Source organism: Echiichthys vipera (assembly GCF_963691815.1).
Source record: "Echiichthys vipera genome assembly, chromosome: 7".
NCBI classification, from domain to species: Eukaryota; Metazoa; Chordata; class Actinopteri; order Perciformes; family Trachinidae; genus Echiichthys; species Echiichthys vipera.
The window spans coordinates 24,224,098-24,245,940 of record NC_139832.1 but is presented as its reverse complement, the minus strand read 5'-3'; the positions used below and the strand labels follow the sequence as shown (position 1 = coordinate 24,245,940).

General features: G+C 40.1%; 1 protein-coding gene across 1 annotated transcript in view; it reads right to left on the bottom strand.

Annotated features, from left to right (window-relative positions):
• Positions 1 to 20,622, bottom strand: part of furinb (furin (paired basic amino acid cleaving enzyme) b) — an 80,664-nt gene extending 60,042 nt beyond the window's left edge. The window contains exons 1-2 of the mRNA XM_083916269.1: positions 20,424 to 20,622; positions 12,311 to 12,590 (exon numbers count right to left, since the gene is read on the bottom strand). Coding sequence (XP_083772395.1) covers positions 12,311 to 12,487 — 177 coding nt within the window. The 5' untranslated portion in view covers positions 12,488 to 12,590; positions 20,424 to 20,622. The remainder of the gene's footprint in view (positions 1 to 12,310; positions 12,591 to 20,423) is intronic.
• Between the last annotated feature and the right edge of the window lie 1,221 nt (positions 20,623 to 21,843).

Genomic DNA, 21,843 nt, shown 5'->3' with positions numbered 1-21,843 from the left:
AATCTCCCATTGTGTGCTACATGTGAAAGAGAAAGTCCAGACTATTTCTGGACCTAATTCTCTTGATATTGTCCGGGGTTCATACGTGAAAACCACTTAGTATGAGCATCAATTCACAGCCAGTATTCCCATTATGTTTCTTAACTATGGGCATATTACATTTAACTACAGTACCTCATTACTGCTGGTGTGATATCTCCACAAATTAAAAGAAAGCCCTAAGCATTATGAATTCCGTGCAGACTTTCAAACACGGACCCCTGCTGAACTTCTGCCCATAACTCCCTTTTATCAAAGTGAACTCTGCGTACTGAGCTCTGATGGGAAAAAAGAAAAAAAAGAAAAAAAAGAAAAATCTGAGGCATTAAACTGACAGGATATGAAATTAAAAAAAAATGAAATGCTAAAATATCAAATATGAGATAGCATTGTGAGTTATCAAAATATATATGACATATCATGATAGGCAGAATGTTGGCACACAGCAGAAAAAAACAATAACTTCTTAATAATGTAACTTGTCTTGTGTCCTCACTCATAGTCAAATTAAATTACTGTTTGTACACTTGTCGGTCTCAAATTGTCTTTGTGTAGTGGAGCGGGAATTTTATTTTATTTTTTTAAATAGAGGTTCAGGCGTTCTCCCAGCAGAATGTAATACTGAATGAAAACTAATATAATCCCTCACTCACACCTCTGGGTAACAATTTCCCCTCACCTACAACGGTATTGTTTTGTTCCTAATTCTTATTCTCATGTTCTTGATACGCACAGCTATTACATTTCTAATGATATTTCCTCAATGCCAGGATCGAAATGCTCACATGAAAAAGGGAAAGCAGGGGAAGAGAAATGTCATCTGACTTTACCATGTTAACAGTGTAACAGAAAACATTGCTGAGAGATGAGTAGGTCTTTGCTCTCATTGCTTGAACAGTCCTGTTGTTTGGTACGCTGTATGCTTATAGGTTAGTCCCAATGTGGAGCCTATGCTGACTTAAGGTCTGTGCAAAAATTTTTTTTTAACCTGTGGGCAGGATAACGATGAGCTGCCCAAGCTTTACTGCAAAGAGAGACAAGCTTTTTTGGGACATAAAAAAATGTGTGGATTCCTGGCTCAACGTCAATTTAATATAATTATTCAAGCTGGCAATTCCCTTCTGGACGGCTTATTCACTTCTTTGTGGATGTGATTCAGCTCAAATTGATTCAGTAAAGATTATCGAAAATGAAAGTTTTTTTTTTTTTTAAATGGCACACATTAAAAAAATGTATTTACTCTACTTATGATTGACCAAACAGGGTTTGGGAGACATTTTTAATCTGAGCAGTAATACTGTGTACTGTAGCAGGTGCCAGCAGCAGCTTTTTTTGTAGTGACATTAGCAACAGGACTCTTAGCTTTTATGTCAGTGGCAGCAAAGGCAGCAGCAGATAAAATGCCAATTTCTGCTTTTCATTCCTGGCAAAGGAGTTACTCATTTCAATTTGATTCATTTTAGCAGATCGATGCAATGCATTGGCATTATTTATAATGAATGCATCGATGCAATGAACACACCAACAGAGCGATTGATTGGCAGTGCTTCTGTAGGTGTTTTGGGAGTGATATTGTAAATGTCAACATATTACAGTCTGACAAGATGGAGGTCACAAGCTCGAGCCACTGCAGCAAAAACATATGCAGTCTACTTTTAAACAGTTCGAGCTATTGTCGACTGTTGCACAAACTATTCTGTAATTTACATCTGAATGCTGCACACATGGTACAGGCAAGCAGTTACATTTGCTGAATAAAAATATGCAACAGCCAAGAATTTGTGTAAACAATGTCATGCACATATATTACAACTGATCTAGTCCTCCTGATCATCTGCTCACATACATATACAATGGAGATAAATAAAGGTTTAAGGTTAAAGTGCCTTGGTTTTTTTTTAAAAACATGCTAGTACAGCAGTGTACAGTCACAGCAAATCTATCAAATTCTGGACAATAATAAATAACAGTATTTCAGAATAAATCAATATTTATTAGTTAATTAATTAGAACATCCAATGGGGAGAACCGACAATGACTAATATCATGATGACCTGTAATCCTAAACTCACAAGGTCATGAAAAAATACTCTTTGAACTCTAATAATATTAAATAGTTATCACATTCCCATATCGATATTAGGTGGCTCAAATCTGACAAAAATAGTGTTTGTTTGTGTGTTCTTTGTGAGATCAAATGTTTATGGCATGGTATGTTTACACTATACCACACTATAAAATCCAACATACATGCCACAGACGTGGCTATTGTAGCTGAAGACAAGACTGAAATATATTGTCACTATATTATACTCTGTGAACAAAAGCCACCAGCTTACAAAAGGAAAGGTCAGTCTTCACTTTACTCAAAGCCATCCTAAGTCAATAATGGGCAGATTAGAAATGTGAGTAGTCTTAAAAAAGGACGCCCTGAAGAAAAGAGACCTGAATGGAGGCAGACAATGCACATGCATGGCTGGCTCCATATCTCAGAGGGACAGAGTCTGATAGACTTCATCCTTTTATACACACTTGATCTATACTGTCTAGTCTTTAATCAGGAAAACAACAACAACAACCCTCTTTCTAATCTTCCTTCTCTTCAAGTCCAAAACCTGACAGAGTTTTATAGGTCAGATTCTTTAGTTATAAAACATAGTTTTATGTACCTTTGCAGTAATTATTTCAGCGGATCTCTGGCACAGCAGCACCAACCCATTTTTAGGAGACATTTTGGAAACAGCTAAAAGGTCTGTAGCTGCAGGCTCCATATAATGAAGTGGTGCATTTAAATGAGAGACAGCTCTGGGACGAGGAGGTACACTTCACTCAGATCAGTAAACACTGTTCTGAGTGAAGTGTACCTCCTCGTCCCTGAGCTGGTGGGTGAAGCAAGGGAGGAGAAGACAGTTAAAAGAAGGGAGAGGGAGAGGGAGAGGGAGAGAGAGAGAGAGAGAGAGAGAGAGAGAGAGAGAGAGAGAGAGAGAGAGAGAGAGAGAGAGAGAGAGAGAGAGAAGAACTGATTAATATTTTAAAAAAGCTGTGTCAAAATAGACTTTACATATTTAAAGTATTTACTGAATACTACATATCGAAAAGAGAAGGGTAAAAAATAAACTCACAAAGTCAATAAAAGAGCCTTCGGCCATAAGAGTCTCATTTGGATTTCCTAATTAAGAAAAATACCAACAGGAAGAGAACCCCTTTTTTAAATGCCAAGTGGCCTAGAGAACTATACATGTGGTTATGAACTGCACAAAGACCCCCCTATTGCAACACAGGATTGAATATACTGCAAATTATATGCTGGCAATTTTCTCCATGGCAACCGAATGCCAGAACAGGCTGTAGACTGCTGTGTGCTAGAGGGCAGACTGTCACACATCTGCTTTACAGTATGGCAGTGATGCAGTAATCAGGAGCAGAAGGTCGCACCAAACCCTGAGATAACTTACCATCACAAAAATACACGTACACACACTGTGTAGAAATAAATAACAAATATTTTAAATATAAATTTCTAATGTTTTTATGAATTAATTTTAAATTTTATTTTAATAAATTACGTGTTATTCAAATTCCTTAGCCACAAGACAAATGAGTTTGAGTGAGTTCCTGTACATTTTTGTGCCATAAGGAAAGTGGAATTTTTATCTACCATATGTAGGACAGATTTACAACCTCAAGTCAATTCAGAACGATGCAGCATCTGAGTGTAGAGAAGTGGCTGCGGTTTGCAAAAATATTTGGGGTATTACAGAGAAGTGAACCTTTCTTCAGAATTAGATAAACTGAATAAGACTGAAACGACAAAATACAAGCTCTAATTAAAATTACCCTTACTCTAGTATACTGCCATTTCAATTTTGAAAAGTATTCTCAAATGCCCATTTAAATTCAGTTGTGTGGTAGCACAAATTACATGCTAGTGATGTTGTACTGTACAGTACTGACTACTGATTGAATATTGGTAAGAAATGACTCAACATTTTATTTCTGAAAATGATGAAGGAAGTTATCTGATACAAATAAGGATGTTAAAGAATTGCTTTAACTGGCTTGAACTCCATGCTTAGCCAGTAGCACTTGTTCACATTGGGGGATCAGACAATGTAAGATGAATCACTTCTGTAGGATCTAAAATCACAAATATCCCCTGACTAAGATGTTCAAGTCTAACCTAAGTGATGGTGCAGTAAAATGGGTGGAATCATACCTTTTTAATTGGTCTCCATATACAACCATTGGTTAAAGTTTTTGCAGTTGCCTACTGGTGTCCCGCAGGGATCTATTCTTGGTGTCTTCTCTGGTTAGGCTTTACATCAACGACCTGACCTAGAGTAGCTGCGCCGAACAACAGACAACTGTGGAAACCCGCAATGCTGGCTGCTATTGGCTGGTACAATGTAAACAGAACATGACAGAAGGTCATTGTCAAACCTGTCAAAAAAAACTTAAAAAATGAATTCAGACTAAATATATTTTTTTATGGAAAAGCAATACTTTCATTCTGTACCCCTCAAAACGCCCCCGTGGTGGGTGTATTATTATTCTTTTTTAAATATAGCTTTTAATAACGATTCTACATAATCAACCTTTAACTCAATCAAATATGCAAACTTGAGCCATCCATGACTTAGCTCCACTGCATCTTATATCCTTTGTTGATGGAAAATTACTGAACAGTACAGGTGTCACTAGAGGGTCCAAGAGGAGTCTGCACTATTCTGTTGTGAAAAAAGTGCCTTTAGCGAGTCGACCTGGTCGCATCAAACAACAAAACACAGGTATTTCAATAACCAGATACAGCAATGGATGATTAATACATACACGTGCCAACACTCTTTTTACTGCTGCTATCTGTCCTGTCAGCAATATTCTTTTCTATATGTATATGTCATTACTGCTTCTAGCAGTGTGCCCTTTTCTAATGTTTAAACTGTATGCCATATTATGTCGTCCTTGCGTTGGTGTATTTTAGGAAGTCTTTTAAACTGCATGACCTGCTTTTGTTTTTGTTTGCTTTTGCTTTGTTGAGATGAAAAGTAGCCTGATGGCTCATTCTGGCATTTTTATGTTAAGTAACATGTGCATTAAAAAGATACATTTATTGGGGTGCCCAGTAGCTCACCCTGTGGCTCAAGCCTCTCCGCAGCATCTCAGGTTCAACTCCCATCCGCAAGCTCCCTTTGCTGCATGTTACCCCCTCTATCACACCCCCATTTCCTATCAATCTTCAGCTATACTTTCAAATAAAAGACTTGCTGAAGCCCCCGGATTATTTTTTTCCTTAAGATAAATTTAGTGCAATGACAAGATATTTACCTATTAAAAAATATAAAAGAACAACAGGAAAAAAGACAAACAAAGCATTCTGAAAATGAATAGGGACAATAATGTGACAGAGAAAAAATTATTAGAAAGAATCTGTCTTACAAATATTCTCCAGCTACCATTATAATATATTAGCACCTCTGGAGACTATTTCTATTGAGATTCGTTAGTGCCAACGGCAAGACTTCTCAGCTTTATTCAGAGGCACTCCTTATTTTCCCTTCAAAGTCCTGGGGGAAATAGAAGACAGCAAATACTGCAGGTGCAGGCATTGCTGCAGAACAGTGTAGTATGGGTTTATCACTGAAACTAGAATAGCGAAGCGTGAGGATATAAACATCTCAGAACAGGAATGCACTGGAGACAAAGAAACAAACGGAGATAGAGTGGAATATGGAGAACCAGAGAGAGATACTTTTGATCTTTCTTTGAATAAACGATTACCTTAAAATGAAGACTAAAACAACAGCACACACACACACACACGCCTCCCTATTGCACTCAAGCCAAATGAAAGCAATGAAAAGCGCAATGACACTAGCTGATAAAATCAACCCAAAGGAGCTCACTTTACAAATGAACTTGAATATAAAATAATCAAACTCTCCTCACCCACAGAGCAAACTGCCCCCAGTGTCATTTCTTATGTTATAAAACAGGACCTCAATCCTGATGTGCAGTGACCCGTTCACACGAGATAAGTAGACCAGAGAGAGAGAGTGAGATGTATCACATATTACATTTGTTATATTTCATGCCAATACGCCTCATTTGAATTGAATCGACAAAGAGAGAAAGTGAGAATTGGCTAGCAGAGTGCATCACACACTTGGCATGGTATCCTGTACAGAGTAATAGATGGCCTTGGAGCGCATTACATTCTACCTAGCACAGAGCAAACTCATGCGTGTTTGGGGCTGAAGAAGTGAGAAACTGCAGCGGGAATATTGAATTCTGAAGGAATATTATAGTACAACCGCCCACAACAGGATGACTGCAATCAAATATTTGCTCACTATCTGGAAATTACCTGTTACCCCTGCAACACAAGAGCCAGTTGAGTATTTCCTGCAGCTTTTGAAGAGGGCAACGGCTGCAGGAGCAGTGCAGGGTCAACACTACCTTCTAAGAGTGGTTGCCAGGCTTGCATCAGCTTTTGGTTGGTTGTCGTAACTGAAAATATGGTTACCATTTTGAGTCACTTTATATTATATTAAATTATAGTAATTAATATACTATGCAGTTATACTGTACGTCAGAAATTGCAAAATTGTTTCCACAGTCAAACACACGCCTGTGTGCACGCGAGTAAACGCACAATGCAGGTGCAGCAGTAGCTGGTTTCTTGAGAGCAATATTTAAATATTTTCGGTTGCTAATTTCTCAAAATGGTTGCCATTAGTAACCTGGCAAATGTTACAGTCAAGCCCTGAAGTGGATGGGAAGTTGGATAATCTGTAAATTGTTTATTTCAGATTACACTATAGCCATTTTTTTTTAGTAAATCAGCTATAAATAGAAAGAGACCAAGAAACCCAGATGGAGAGAGAGAGATAGAAAGACAGAGAGAGGCTCTGGCATTAGACGTCTACTCCACACAGAAGGGTGAATCACTCTGTCAACACCCACAGAGCCAGCCCATCCTCATAAAAACAATGATTGTGACTCGGCTCACCAAGTACACAATGTGACATTTAGTTCTAAGCCCCGAACTGGAACTCCCACCCACACAGACACAAAAAACATTATTGGAAGGAAAAAAAAACACATAGTATTGAACAGATTACAGAGAAACAGATATAACAACCCCCTGTGCCAACTTGTAATAAGCTGATGTGCACTGGGAAGTCTGGATGACATTTACACTGAAACCCTGGTGTTGAACACGAGCACACTTTCTTCCCCTCATACCCACTCAAATAAAATTAAGATGAAACATAATGAATGAATCTGTAAAAATACATGAAGATGCAGGACAAGACAATACGGCATCTCTGAGCACTGCAGCAAACAAATAATCAGTTATGGGATGATCCTGTAATCACATTAGTGATAAAAAATCCCATTACTTTCTGATTATACATTAGCTTCCTTGCTCTTTTCAAGTGCTCTGTAGAACAACCAAGGATGATGGGAAAATGACTAAGCCTTTTCCCCTATAGGCCCCCAGCCATACAAAGCCTTGCTTAACCCATACCCTCACATAACCCACACTGTGCTGCTTGTCACAGCACAGTCACTGCATATAGCCTGTAAATCATCCTTCTCTTAGCACCCACTCAGGGACTGGAGGCTAAAATAAAACTTATTTGGGTGCCCCTGTGAAACAATGACTGAAAATGTACTCACCCAAAATCTAATTCCAGACAGTAGATGATACTAAAAATGTTTTGGTTTTTGGTAGTGTCTTCCACACACAGGAGCAGCCATCCTGCTATCACCACATGTCTCACTTCTACTCTTCTCATTTTTCCAGTGAGAGATTGTCAATGATCTCAATTGTTTCTACCCTCTTTCTTACTTCTCCTTTTTCCTATTATCTCTTTTCACCCTCTCTAAACCTGCAGAAATCTACTGTTGGAGTATCTGCCTCTCACATCAAAATTGCAAAATGAAGCTCCACTAAAGCATTTCCTCAGGGATAAAAGCACATCTGTAAAGGAGACAGGCATCCCGTGGGCTGTGGTGTGCAACCAGAACTAGGGCTGGGTACACAGTATAGTTACGCTGAGGTAACGACTGGATTGCCTTCACGGTATAGAGTATTGAAAAATGCCTTGTCATTCGATACCAAATTTTAATACCCATGTAGTAACTCATCAGTGTAGGTGAGCCAATAAGCATGCAGCATACTTGTAGCAAGATCTAATAATGCTGGTGATTAGCTGTCTAACGTCACATGTCCTGGAGACAGGGTAAACACTATGTTATGCACAGGGGCTGGGTTCACGTGTGTGTATGTTTGTTGTTGTATTTGAGAGGCTTGACCACAGTGTGTGTAGGTGTAAAGAAGCTGTAAAATGAAAATAAGGATTCTTACTGTAATGTTGTAATTTTAGTTTGAAAAAAAAAATGGATTTGATAAAATCTTTATTAAAAAAAAGTTCAGGAAACAGTATCAAAAGTCAAGGTATCATTACTGGTAACAACATGTTTTTGAGGGATGCCAAGCCGTACCCAAAACAACAGAGAGGTACTTCGTGGATGAGTGGGTCTGTTAAGGACCCACCTTTGGGCTACCCTCATGTTTTGGGACCTGAGTGGCTTAATGTCAGATGCATTAAACTAACAAGCTTCCATATGACATCTTAGATTCAGTGACAGCTGAAGACTTACTGCTTGGATACCTGCTCCATTGAAACAATCACAAATTAACATAGGAGAGGGGTAATAAAACTATACAGTACATTTCCACATTAATCTAGTGGTTTAACAGGCAGAATATAGTCTGGAGGTTTGGATGAAATGAGGGAAGGAGAGATAAACAGGGGAAAGAAAGCCATAAAAGTTTTTTTTAAGGGAAAGTGATCACATGAGGGGAATATAAAAGCAAGAAGAATTGCCTCGTTCAGAGGAAGAGACTTTTTCTTTTGCTCCACAGCATTGTGTGTCCCTGGGTGATTGTCTAGAATATGTATGTGCGCTCTGTGAGCAGAATATTTAACATTTCATTTTACCCAATTCACTAAGACTAGAGATTGATTCTCCATCTAGAATTACAGAAGCAATTAAGAGTAAAAGTCTGTTAGGGGCCATTACACCCAATGTACGCTTTTATCTCTTTTTTTTTACTGCGCAGTACAATGCATTTAGACTGTTGGAACCGCTGCAACTATCCAGATCAATACTAAATGAATTCCAGATCCAAGCAGAATGTAGGACCCTCAGACATGCTCAATGTTAAGTCACATGGATCCAATTTAATATTGTGATGGACGATAAAGGGCATTTAATAATGACAGACACACATCTAATCTTGTCCAGATTGCTGTAAACCCATGTGACAACTGTTCTCCATGTGAACAGGGAGGCTAAAAACATCTGGCTTTGCATTCCAGACAAAGCTCTCTCTTTGACAAAATAAATAATGCAAAGATAAGCCTAAATTAATTTTGCAAACCTCTCTTTCAGAAAATCCTCTTTATTTAAGGTGGGGGAGAAGTGGGGTGGGAATATCCAGAACCTCCTACACATATTCCAGGAAGTAATCCAGCAGGCTGTTCACTGGCATGTGTAGCACTCTGCGTGTGCCACAAAGACGCATGCAAATGAAGTTAAGTCTCAAGTGGAGAAACAGGGGAAAAGGAAACCAAATAGCGACTCACTGTCAACTGCTGTGCACAAATATGGAGAAGCTTAAAGCCCCAGAAGCATTTTGATATTCAAGGGACTTAACACACCGATGAAAGAACAATACTCACTTTAACACACCCCGCTCTCACTTCTATTCTTCACATTTTCTGACAATTATTTTTCTTTTGCCTATCTGTAACCTGTATACACAACAGCTCATTTAATTTAAATGGCCAGAAACAGAAGCTACAGTGGTGGCATTGCAACTATGTAGCTCATACAGCAGGAGCACTTGCTGTTGTTTCTTAGGACGCTTTCACACCAGCCTCATTTAGTTTATTTGAATCGAAGTTGAGTGTGTTTCCTCATTTGCTATGGTTAGTTTGTGCATGTGGGAATAGAGTAGCACCGATCCGATATCCGGTTCGTTTGTGCTAAGAACGTGATCGGACCTGGGTCTGCACTAACTGTAGAAAGCATTGCACATGTTTGGACCAACCCAGCTCCTGTAGGCAGCTACATGATTTACGTAATGATTAAGTACCTCCACTGTAACCACAACAGTATTGTAGTAATGTAATTCCGAGGACCAATGCCAAAATCAACCCCCGCAGTTGTCTCTCCATTCTGACATTACTTGTGGTGTGTGTTTGCTCTCACTCCGTTTCCATCAGCATTTGCCAGCATGGCAATTCGGACCTATCAGAGAGCAGTTCAGGATCTACATTATTGAGCCTGCTCCAGACACATCTGACCAATGAATGAAGTGCCTTTAATTCCTTTTTTGTCCCAAACCTTTATTGAACCGAAGTACAGCTACATTTTAGTGCACTTCTGCGTCCAACACATTCGGACCAGATCAAATGAATAGGTGTGCAAGCAAACCAGACCAGCTGGAAAAAATGAAAAAAAACAAAACAAAACATTTTCGCATCTGGTGCACAACAGGGAAGTGGATTAGGAACGGACTGTCAGGTGTGAAAGCCCCTTAAATTTACCCAGTCTGGTAAAACACCAAGTCCACTTCATGGCTCTCATGAACCCACGCTGCCCTGAGAACCACATTTCAGAAGAACAGAGACTTCATCAGTGAAGAACATGCTGGAGAGTTTTAAAGTAACATGTGTATGCTAATAACTCAAATGCTAATTAAAGATGGTTAGGAAGAGGGATTCAACAGAAAGGCAGAGTTGACCTCATCAAAAGTTTATTCATGGTATTTCTGTTTCAATTCTGCACATACCTGTATGTAGCTCATATATACTTATGTATTTATGCTTAATAATGACTTCACTAATGCTTGCTGTTAACACACAGCTGGGAAACTCAAATATTTGTTAGATAGACATCATTTAGTATATTATTTTAGAGAGGTAAAGATTAGTTCAGGATCAGATCAGAGGAAAGTGTGAGCCAGGGAGGGCCCAAAGTTCCGGCTAGTTTGATATTGGACAGCTCAAACCACAGACTATTAATTGAGACGGACACCCAGGAAATGCTTTTTTTGCCCTCTTGCTCTTTTGTATTCCTGTCTGCATCTCAACAATAAACTGAGTTTTACCAAAGGCACCGGAGAAGCTTGCAAAGCCCCTTTTAAGGATCTGCTCCAGCCTGAACCAAGGCAGCTCTGTTCCTGACGTGTGCTCCGGTGTTGCCCCAGTCAGAGTGGAAGAAAACAGTTCTGTTCAACTCGGTCCATTGTGCTCTGACACGGAAAAAGTCAGAGTTTAAGAAACTACCGTCACTGCTCTGACTTTGACACCCAAAATGTGTCACCGACTGCCATCGAGAGAGACAAAACCGTCCATGCGTTGCCGCCAAGGGAAGCGTATCTGAGGGAAAACCAGCAGATCCCCATCCTCTGCCAGGCCTCCGACAACTCTGCTGTCATCCTCCCAGCAGCCAGTATCCTTCCATTCATTAGTAGGTCTTTAGGGAGAATTTCTGATGTTTTATTTTTACCTTACCAAACTCTCACCTGCTGGAACAGGTTTATTCATATTGCCACCTTGATTGATGTTCAACAAGCTCTGAAAAATTTTCATTCATTTATACATGTGGTCATATAGTAGTGCACAGTAAATCATTTTTCTTCATTTATAAAGAACTTGATTATGTGTTGGAAGTATATTATGCCTCTGTACGCCGAGTCACAAACTCAACTTTTTCAGCCTTCAGGTAGTGAGACATGCAGGGATTCTATGGTAAATTAAAAAATCAGTTAATGAATAATTCAATCATTATTGCTAAAACTAAACTACCTACATTTTAATTAAATATAACAAGCTACTTTGAGACCCTGGAATAACAGCCTTGTTATTCCTGTCTGATTCTCTGTTAACATGACTCTCTGCCAGTGTGTTTGGAAGTCATGCCTAACCCACTTAAGCTTCAAGAAGTGGAGGAGGCCACACTTTTGCAATCCGTTGCAAAAACAGGATTGCCTGGAGGGGTCACGTCTGGCTCTCTGATGCTCGGCTTTGATGTGCAACAGTTTTCGAAACATTGATATTCACCTACAGACCGAGCTGTGTATGGATACGGTCTCACATAGAGAGATATAGAAAGTTAAGTATGAGAGATGCATCCTCAGTGCGTATGAACTTATGCATTCACAAGCATACATACTGTAAGCAGGACTTACATTGCCGTGGTTGATGAACCCGTGTTCCCTGGCAATGCGGTTGGCTTCCTCTGGCCCCCCATTGATCTGGACAGCCCAAGCGTTGGTGTAGACCTCTGCGGCATCAATCCACTTCAGTTCTGCTTTGAGGAGGACAAGGACTGTCCATAAGTGCAGCAGGGCCACCCTGGCATCCATGAAAAGGAGAGCACTTCACAGGGCAGTCTATCCGTCCGTCTGTCAATGCTTCCCAGGCAGAGTGGGGCTGCTCTACCTTACAGCAGCGAAGTAGAACAGTGTCCTAGAGATGAGAGGGCAGAGCCAGCTTTAAATACAAATGCGGCCTTCTTAAGTGGGTCACTCTTGGGCCTGAATTACCTACTGCAGATACCATTCAGAAAACAAAGCCAGAACTGTAGCAAAAACAACAGAGTATTCCCTAACCTTAACATGCATCACACTAAGCTCACTTAAAAAAAACAACATCATCTTCATAAACATGCAGTATGAATATTAGGTCAAAACAAGCATGTTTCTGCCAAAATCTGAAATATTTTTAATAATCCTCCCTTATCAGACCTGAAATGGTAATGTATGATAATTGTATACAGTAGGCATGTTGCTGCAATACAGGACAAGCTCAAAGCAAACCAGCCAGTTGGGTCAAATAGACAGTCCAAGGTGTCTGATGGAGAGGAAATTTAAGCGCTCGCTCAGACACTACTCTTAGTTTTAGGTTATTGCAAAATCTAAATTCAACCAGGCACTTATTATATATCAGAAGGTTATTTTATTTGAACAGCAAAATAACAAGTGTGATAAAAAAAAGAACCATCATTTGAGAACATTTTCAAAAGAAAAAGATGGGAGTTTCTGCAGGCTTTTGATTTTTTAGCACTTTGTAGCTTGGCGGTAAGTTAACCGACACGGAGTGAGAAGAAAGATGATAAAGTGTGGGAATCTGCCAAGTATATCAGTCCATCCTAAGAAGAAAGATGAAGAGGAGGGAGGTGATGCAGGTTTAAATGCCTGTCCAGTCCTACTGCTGATCCCACAAACATGGCATCAAAGCACCATTCAGTAAGTCAATCCTGCTGCACTGATGTGTAAAGAAATAGAAGCTACTTTAATCTAAGCCTTTTTGAATTCAACACATTTTAGTCTGTGTGTGTTCACTTATGACTTTCTGCTGGATTTTCTGGGAGATTTAAAAGTTCAAAGAAATTGAATTTCTAACATAAACCTTTTTAGCTGGTACAAAAGGAAAAAAGAATGGGGTTATTCTACTCATCGCCATGGCGGGATATTCTACTCTGTTTTATATGTTCCTGTTCCATGAATGGCTCCAAAGCGAGTCAATACCAATAGACCCCCCTGTTAAAATACCCAACTTTCCAGCAGGAATAAACATTTTTACAGTTTGGTACAAAATAAATTATATATAGACTTAAAGTTCTGTATAATCAAAGGATGGCTGCTTTGAGTGACAGGTGGATGCTGTGTCAAAGGTAGCTAGCATACACTGTGGGCTTCATTTGGCCCACCTCAGATCCACCCACGCTCCACCATTTTGTCCATTTTTGAATTAGCAAAGAACGCGACAGTCGTTGAGCTTCTCAAATACTCTTCCTAAACGTATGGGTGACATCAAGGAGACTACGTCATATGGTCTGAATATGTCAGTACCAATGAGCAGTAAAAATCACTGAGCACATTCATGCTCCATAAGTGATGATCCCTTTATTTTGAGCACCCAATGATTTTTATCTCATGAATATGTCTTTGCGATACTGTTAATTTATTATGCTCTTTTTAATCTTCCCTATTTTGTATGTTTTTAATATATTTTAGTTGACATGTGAATGTTAAACCTCCCTGTCACTTTGTACACTGCTGGGACCTGGGATTCAAATTTCATTCTATTAATGTGTCAGCATGGTCTTAATGACAATAAATGAACCTTGAACCTTGAAATAATAGACACATTCTCATGATCTTTGACCTGAAGTTTTAGGCTCCTAAGGAGATAACCCATTTTGATGCTAATATCAGGGATCTTACTCTATAGCCACCCTCAAGATAAATTCAATTTTCTATCGCCACTCCCTTAAGGATTTAGCAAAATCATCGGTCTAGTTTTCATTCCATTGAACAGTTTTAAAATTGTGGAGTGTGATGAACATTATTGACTTTCAGAGGTTTGGACCTACATTCTTGTTAATGGATCTTGAAAAACCTTGGGAGCCTATGTCTTCTGCAAGGTAAGGTACACATGCAGTAGAGCACACTGTTACACTCACTGTGTCTGAGTTTGCTTAGACTCCTCATAAGCAATATAGGTGAGAGGGGAAAATAGTATTTTCACACTGCATTCCAATTAAGTGGTTATTATTCTTGCAGTAGATGGCAGTTCACCTAGGCACCAAGCCTGTTCACCTCCTGACAGCACTGGACTGGTAATATAGATGGCACATAAAACCAGTTGAAAGCAGCACACAGTCCCGTCACACTGGGGAACTGTTAAGGAACGTTACTGTCTCTTAGGAAACAGGGGCCAGATTTGTCAGAATTGCTTAAGTTTGGACCGTGCAAAAAAAAATCCTTTTAGTGAGTAAATCCATATTGATTTTCCACAGTGAATATGGGCCCTGTCAAATAACTGGCTCTTTTCTGTGGACTTGGAAAATAAAACCTACTAACTCCAACTGAAAGAATGCTTATTGCTTGGCAGTGGGCAATTTGAAATGTAACAAGGTAATTGTTAGGTAAAATGTTGTTCCAAAACAGTGAAACACTTCAGAATTTCTATCAACACAGTGGATATCCGCTTCATTTCACCCAAACAATTATCTTCTGGGGGAATTATGCATATCCAAACTATTCAAAGAGGAGAAGCACACTGAATACATCTGTGGCATTAGGAGTGGGTGTGATTTGGGAGCAGCAGCAGAGGTGGTGGAAACATGACCAGGGGCTGTCACTACTCCCGTGGTGCAATTCTTCTGAGCTCATTAGATGCTATGCTGGATTCACAAAAACAGGAGCAGGGGGTCTGCTGTCACTGAGAGGGCTGAGAGACGGAGGGAGAGATGGAGAGAGAGGAAGAGCGAGAAGGGGGTATCCCTCTCCCACGCAACATTGCAAAAAAATAACAAGCAAATGATCATGCAATGCCCAAAACACCGCTCAAAAAACAGCCTGGAGAGGGGATAACAAGAGGCTGTGCTTACTCTAACAATATACATCAAAGTACTGAAACTTCAACCTTTAATCTGAGGGAGAACCTTAACCTTTAGGATCTAAACCATTATAAAAATAGAAAATCAGTTGCATAATCTCTTTCGAAAAGTACCAAGCTTGAGTAAGTGAGCCGGTGGAAATGCAGGGGTGGATAAGTGACCTGTGGTATGCTAAAATAACATGACAGCTTTAAATCATTAATTCAGCACCTTTGTTTCAAGCTACTGACAGAACTCCAAACGTTTTTTTTAGCATCTTGTGGCGACAATAATGGTGAGACACTTTGATCAAACATTCATGTTTCTCAAAAAACACTTTATTATAGAACAGAACCGCAGCAGCAACAACAGGTAGCTCCTATCAGAAGACTTAAATGTTCCGTCTAGAAAAATTCATAATGACTGGTCGTCCCCTCGGCCTCATCAACGACAGCTGATGTGCACTTGAGGAGTGAGCACCGCCAACACGACTGTTATGTACCATCTAACCACAGCGTGATTCCTGTCCTGTGACGCCCTCCTCACTATGCAACTGTAGAAGAGAGAGTAAGAGAGAGAGAGGGATGGATCAGCAATGCCTCAACACTGGGAATTCATTATTGTCTTGATATCATCATTTGAGCCTGTGGGTAACAGAATATATAGCAGTGTAGAACATGGCTTTGAGGAGCACTAGCTTTCGAGATCTGTTATGAGCTACACTGCTAAATTCTGACTGAAAAATACAGCAAGATCTGGGGGAATTTTGATACAGGCTACTGCAATATCAGTATGGTGACATTAATACTGCACCAATATGTTGTATATTGGTTAATACTGGCATATCAGAGATTATTAGTGTTTCGTCAGTTCTGGCATATTTTTGTTTGGTATTTATTATGGGCTGGGGCGGGGCGGTCACAATTCTCCAGATCCATGATCGATTTGACTTTTGATTTCTGTTTTTGAAGCAGGGTTCTATGAGGTTCTTATCAATAGTCAGTGTATTACCTTTGGTTTGCACGCCAGCAGTTTGTAGAAGCAGGCAGGAGTACCAACCTGGAAGCTGCTGTGGACAGAGGCAGCAGCAACATGTAACACTAAAGTTTCCATAAAAAAGGTCCTTGCCATCAGCGCACTGTATAACTGTCACACTTTCAGCAGTTTATGGAATAAACAGATTTTAAAAAAATACCGATAAATGATGACAGCAACAATGAAATTATGTTCACTGTGGAGACAAGAGGATATGTTAAAGAGCCAGAGAATACAGAAGAAGAACTTTTGCAGAGGAAGACTGAATGGAAGAAAAAGAAAGATGGGAAACTTCTGTGGAAGGGAAGGCGCTGTCTGATGGCAAGACAAAGCATCGAAATTATTACAGATATAGCCGTTTTTTAACTGAAATAGATTTTTCTTAGGTGTGCCTTTTTTAGGTGTTAAATATACATTTAGCTGCTGACCCCGTACACAGCAATACACTGTTTAGCTTCTGTGTCAGTACTCCTGCCTGCTTTCCTAAACGGGTGGCATATTACATACTACAACCATACTTCAGAATAGCCAAACTATCTCTTTTAGGTGATGATGAACACCTATGCCATTGTAAAGATTAACATATCATTGATTTTATGGCGGTGGTGTGGTGGTAAGCACTGTTGCCTCACAGCAAGAGGGTTGCTAATTCGAATCCGGGCTGGGGCCCTTCTGTGTGGAGTTTGCGTGTTCTCCCCGTCTGCATGGGTTTTCCCCTGGTTCTCCGGCTTCCTCCCACAGTCCAAAGACATGCATGTGTTAGGTTAATTGGTATTATTGTATTAGGTGTGATAAAACCACCATATTTAATACTTGGAGAAGCTGATCCTTCTTTTGACTTCAATTACCAAAATGAAAAGCTCATTTTGATCGATTTTTGATTTACAATAGAAATTGTGACATTCCTTATATTTATGTTTGCATTTATAGCTATTGTAATAAATCCATTTCAAGTTTACTGTTCCTTCATATCTTATATTTAGGGCTGGGTGATATGTCCAGAATCGTCTATCCCAATAGAGGCCATTTCATATCTCGTTAACAATATAGATCATGATGACACAATCTAGCATGTTTTCTGATAGACACAATTTTCTGAGTTAGAGTTAATGTGCTTGTTATTGTCAATTTAGACAACATAATTGCATATCACAATATCTTGATTTATGATTTAATCGTGATGCGATTGCATGGAAATACAGTACATTATCATATTGAATTATCGCCCAGCTCTACTTATATTTACTGTCCAACTAAGTGTCTAACTTTAAAACATCTGACAATAACCAAATTTCAGGCATCCTTGCCAAAAGAAAATGTGCATCAGCCAAATGAAATGATTAATGGATGACTATCTGCTTGGCCATCATTTCCACTACTGAGTTATACACCAAGAGTCAAACTGACACTATCAATATCATGGCACTGAGTCCAACATATTCTAACAATTAATTTACACTAGATCTACCTCATACTGCATATAGTTAACCTGCATGGTAGATGAATATTCACAATATCACACAAGAAATGCAATTGTATACTTGTCTGGCTCCAAGTAAAGCGTTCTGATTCTGAGCAAAGGTGAGCTGGCCTTTCAGCGTCCTTTGAGGAGCTACTGGCAGTTGAGGGTGGAGTGGAGAGCAGGGTGGTTGAAAACAATGATGACGGCTCCTAAAACGGTTAGCTTAGATGCTGCAATAGCATGATAGACAGGTGGTTCATACAATCACCTGCCAGGTATTTTTTTCAAAGCGCCTGCCCTTTCCCACACAGTCTCCAATAACGGCTTCTCCGAGGGTTCTGGGTAACAAACCTTCTGACGAGTCAGATTAGACAGTCCTTTTAGAGTTCAGAGCTGGAGAGTTGGACTTGAGAACAGAAAGTTGCTAATTAGATTTTCTTAGCCTCCTGGAAAATCTGTATGACCAGAAAGACACTTGACTCTGGCTGCGTCAAAGAAACTGCTTAGTGAAGCGCAGCAGGAGGTTACATGAACAGGTCCAGTAGTGAAAAAGTACAGCAGTTAACCACCTCCATATAAATGACGACTCACACCCTTTACATTTTTCAGCATCTCCCCTCTGGTCGGAGGTTCAAGGTGCCAAAATGTAGAACAAACAGCTATATAAAACAGCTTTGTTCCCACGGCAGTCACCCATACGAATAATATGTTACTGCATAGAAGATAATACCAACCCTGTTCTGAGGCTGAGCCCTTCTGTACTGTTTCTATATTGTTTGTGTCTGAGTTTTTCTGATGTGTTAAGATGGATGGCTTTTTTCTTCTTCATATGGACTGCAAACCAAATTTACCCAAGGGTACGAATAAATAACCAGAACCTGAGATGTGTTGTATCTAACAAACAGCATATGCATTAAGTTAACCTTCTCTGCACCAGTATCACTCCAGAGAGACACAATAAACATATTGTGACAGAGTAATGCATCGACTCTTGATGGGGGAGAACAGGCGATTACCACTGGTAATGACATGCACACAGAGCTGTGACAGACCATATGCAGCAGTCCAGCTCTATTTCAGGCTGTCCCCCAGCCAAATCTACACCCACCATGTGCTCTGGGCTGCCCTCGCAAAGAAATCTAAAGCATGGGAGAGGACTGCAGCATTTGTGAAGTACCACTGACAGCCAAGCATCCTCTTCTGAATTGGGAAAATTGCTCCAAGTTAGAGTGTGATTGGAAAACTAGAGGCATTGCAAAGACATGTTGTCCGGGCAGCGATACACAGCTGGAAGTGAGATGTACAGCGACCATCTGAGGCACACTTTGATGTTAGCCAGGATGCTGTGACGACTGAGTACCACTACAGCCTGTTCCGTCTCTGCTCCCAGTGCCTACTAGCTATGGAGTTGGAAAAACCTGATATGTTGTCTTTGGCAGCATCAATGTGTCCAGAAGAAAGAATCGATTCTGTAAGTAATGTACCACAGAGAGATCCAACCCAATTTTTAACAGCCATCTGAATCTTGGCATTGTTTCCCTTGTCAAACTTCCTTTCATCCACGACACTCTGCCCTAGTTTATAGATGAGTTGTACTGTTGACAAGTTTGTTTTCCTACTTGTTTCTCCTCCACTGCATTCCTGTTTTATGTTTCTTATAAAATGTGGTCAAAACTGAAGGATTACCAGTATTGTTAAAGCCAGCGCTGGCAACATTACAGAGCAGGAAAGCTGGTGTTTCAGGGGAAAGTGTGTATGTGAACCACCTGATCTGACTTCCTCCAGCACCAATTTAACATAACACAGGAAACAACCCTTTTAATAACTTTGATCTCTTTACTGGCCTGAACAAGATTTAGGCCAAACAAAGACGGGCATAAAAGATTTGTTTTAGAGGGAAGTGTAATCCAATTGGCAAGGAAAAATTGGAGCCTGCTGTTTGCCTCAAACACTGGTGACCTTGACTTACTCCCATGTTGAGATCCCAGTGGGAGTTGCACTTAAGGTAGAAAATAACAATAATAACCACAGGACAAGATATGATGAGTTTGTTTAGATCAGTTGAGGTTTTTCAGCTTGTTGGTTCAAACTGAGCACACTTGATTTTCTTAAAATAGGCATATGTCTGATGCCAGTGTGAAGCGGAATAGTGCATGGTCTAAACAATCTCTACCTTGCCTGAGAGGCAGAACTACCCGAAATAGCCTACATTACAGCATGCCCCACCTTACAAAGACAAAAGTACTTGATGAGGGGTTTGGCAAATCTAAACCATAGGCTCAAGGGTGAATGCGTAAGATAAAACAGAAAAGCTAAGAGAAGAACATCAATCTGAATCAACAGAGTCAAATGGAACATAAGACAACTAACGTTAACACAGTACATATAAAATATACAAACACACATGCCGTCATCTTACCAACGATGAACTTCAGAGATGAAGCGCTGCGGACCAAAGCTGGTTAAGTCATGTCTCCTTCAACAAAAACACGTCCACCTATACTGGATTACAAGAGACCCACACTGAGGAAGGATTCACCGGACTGGGGAGAGCGGTCGGCAGCGCTGGCAGAGACTTTATGCTAAAATAGCCTTCATGCTTTCCGCAAATACTCCCATTGTTCCCACCCACTCTGCCACAGCTCCCCTCCCTGCTTTGAACGCATCTAACTCGCGGTTTTTACAAAAACTAAAGATGCCAAAGAAACGGGACGCCATGCCTCATCACCCTCTTCTTCTCCCGACGCTTCAATTTCAACTTTACATCAAACCTGAGGCTGCAGGTCCTCTATGTGGTCCAGGAGATGAATGATAACGAAACCCGAACACGCCCATCCTCCTCCAAAAGTGCTGAATTCAACTACCCGGTGTTGCTTCTTGTTCGCCACCAACTTGTCAAAAACCACCGTGGTTTTATTCTGCCAGTTAACGTTAACTTAACCCGTCGCACCCAGTTATTTCTTTAACGGTTTAACGGTTTTATCACTAGTAACTATTTCACGTGGCTTGTTTTGCTGGCTAAAGTTACATTATGTTGGCATTAATTCACATACGCAAAGTAAATACAAGGAGGTTTTTCTTAAAAATGGAGAATAACGTGCAATGCAATATACATGCTCTCTACTGGAAGGAGATGACAACAAACTGCCACAATCCACAAACCGCTTTCTCCAGGAAATACGTCACTTTCGAGCTGACTGAACTGTCGCGTGTGCTTGATTTGTGTCACCATGGCAGCTGAAAGGGGCGGGGCAGTGTTTTACGTAGCCTGAACGAGACAGGGAAAAAAACACCCGGTTACGTTTATCCACTTTTTCTTCCACATTTACCACTTCAACGTCTTAAGCAGGTAGAAAGATGTTGAATTTTAATCATGGTGTTGTATAACAAGGGATTACTATTTTCCAATATTAAGATAAAGCTTCTTTTAATTGAAAAAAAATATATATTTTTTTTGTTGATTTCAACCGCTGTCCCGTTTGTTTTGTCCGTAAAGGGGATTTTCCGGGCTACGCTTGTATACAAAACATACCTACTTGTTTTGGTGAAGTGTTAGTTAATACCGCTGGGTGTGACCGCCATCTTGTGGATATATATTTAACCTACACACATGAATTAAAAAAACACACCGGACGGTAGAGGGTGCCATAACTGAAAGATCCCTGACTCCGCATGGTTGTGTCTACCCGTTACAGCTTGGCATTAAGTGAAGCCCAGCTCGCTTTTAGCAGCTCCGCCTTTTAGCACGGACCAAAGTTATCCCGGAATAAGGACAGCACGCATGTGCCGTCAACCCGGATGTAGATATTTGTGTCTGCGGCTATCCCCCATCTAGCAAA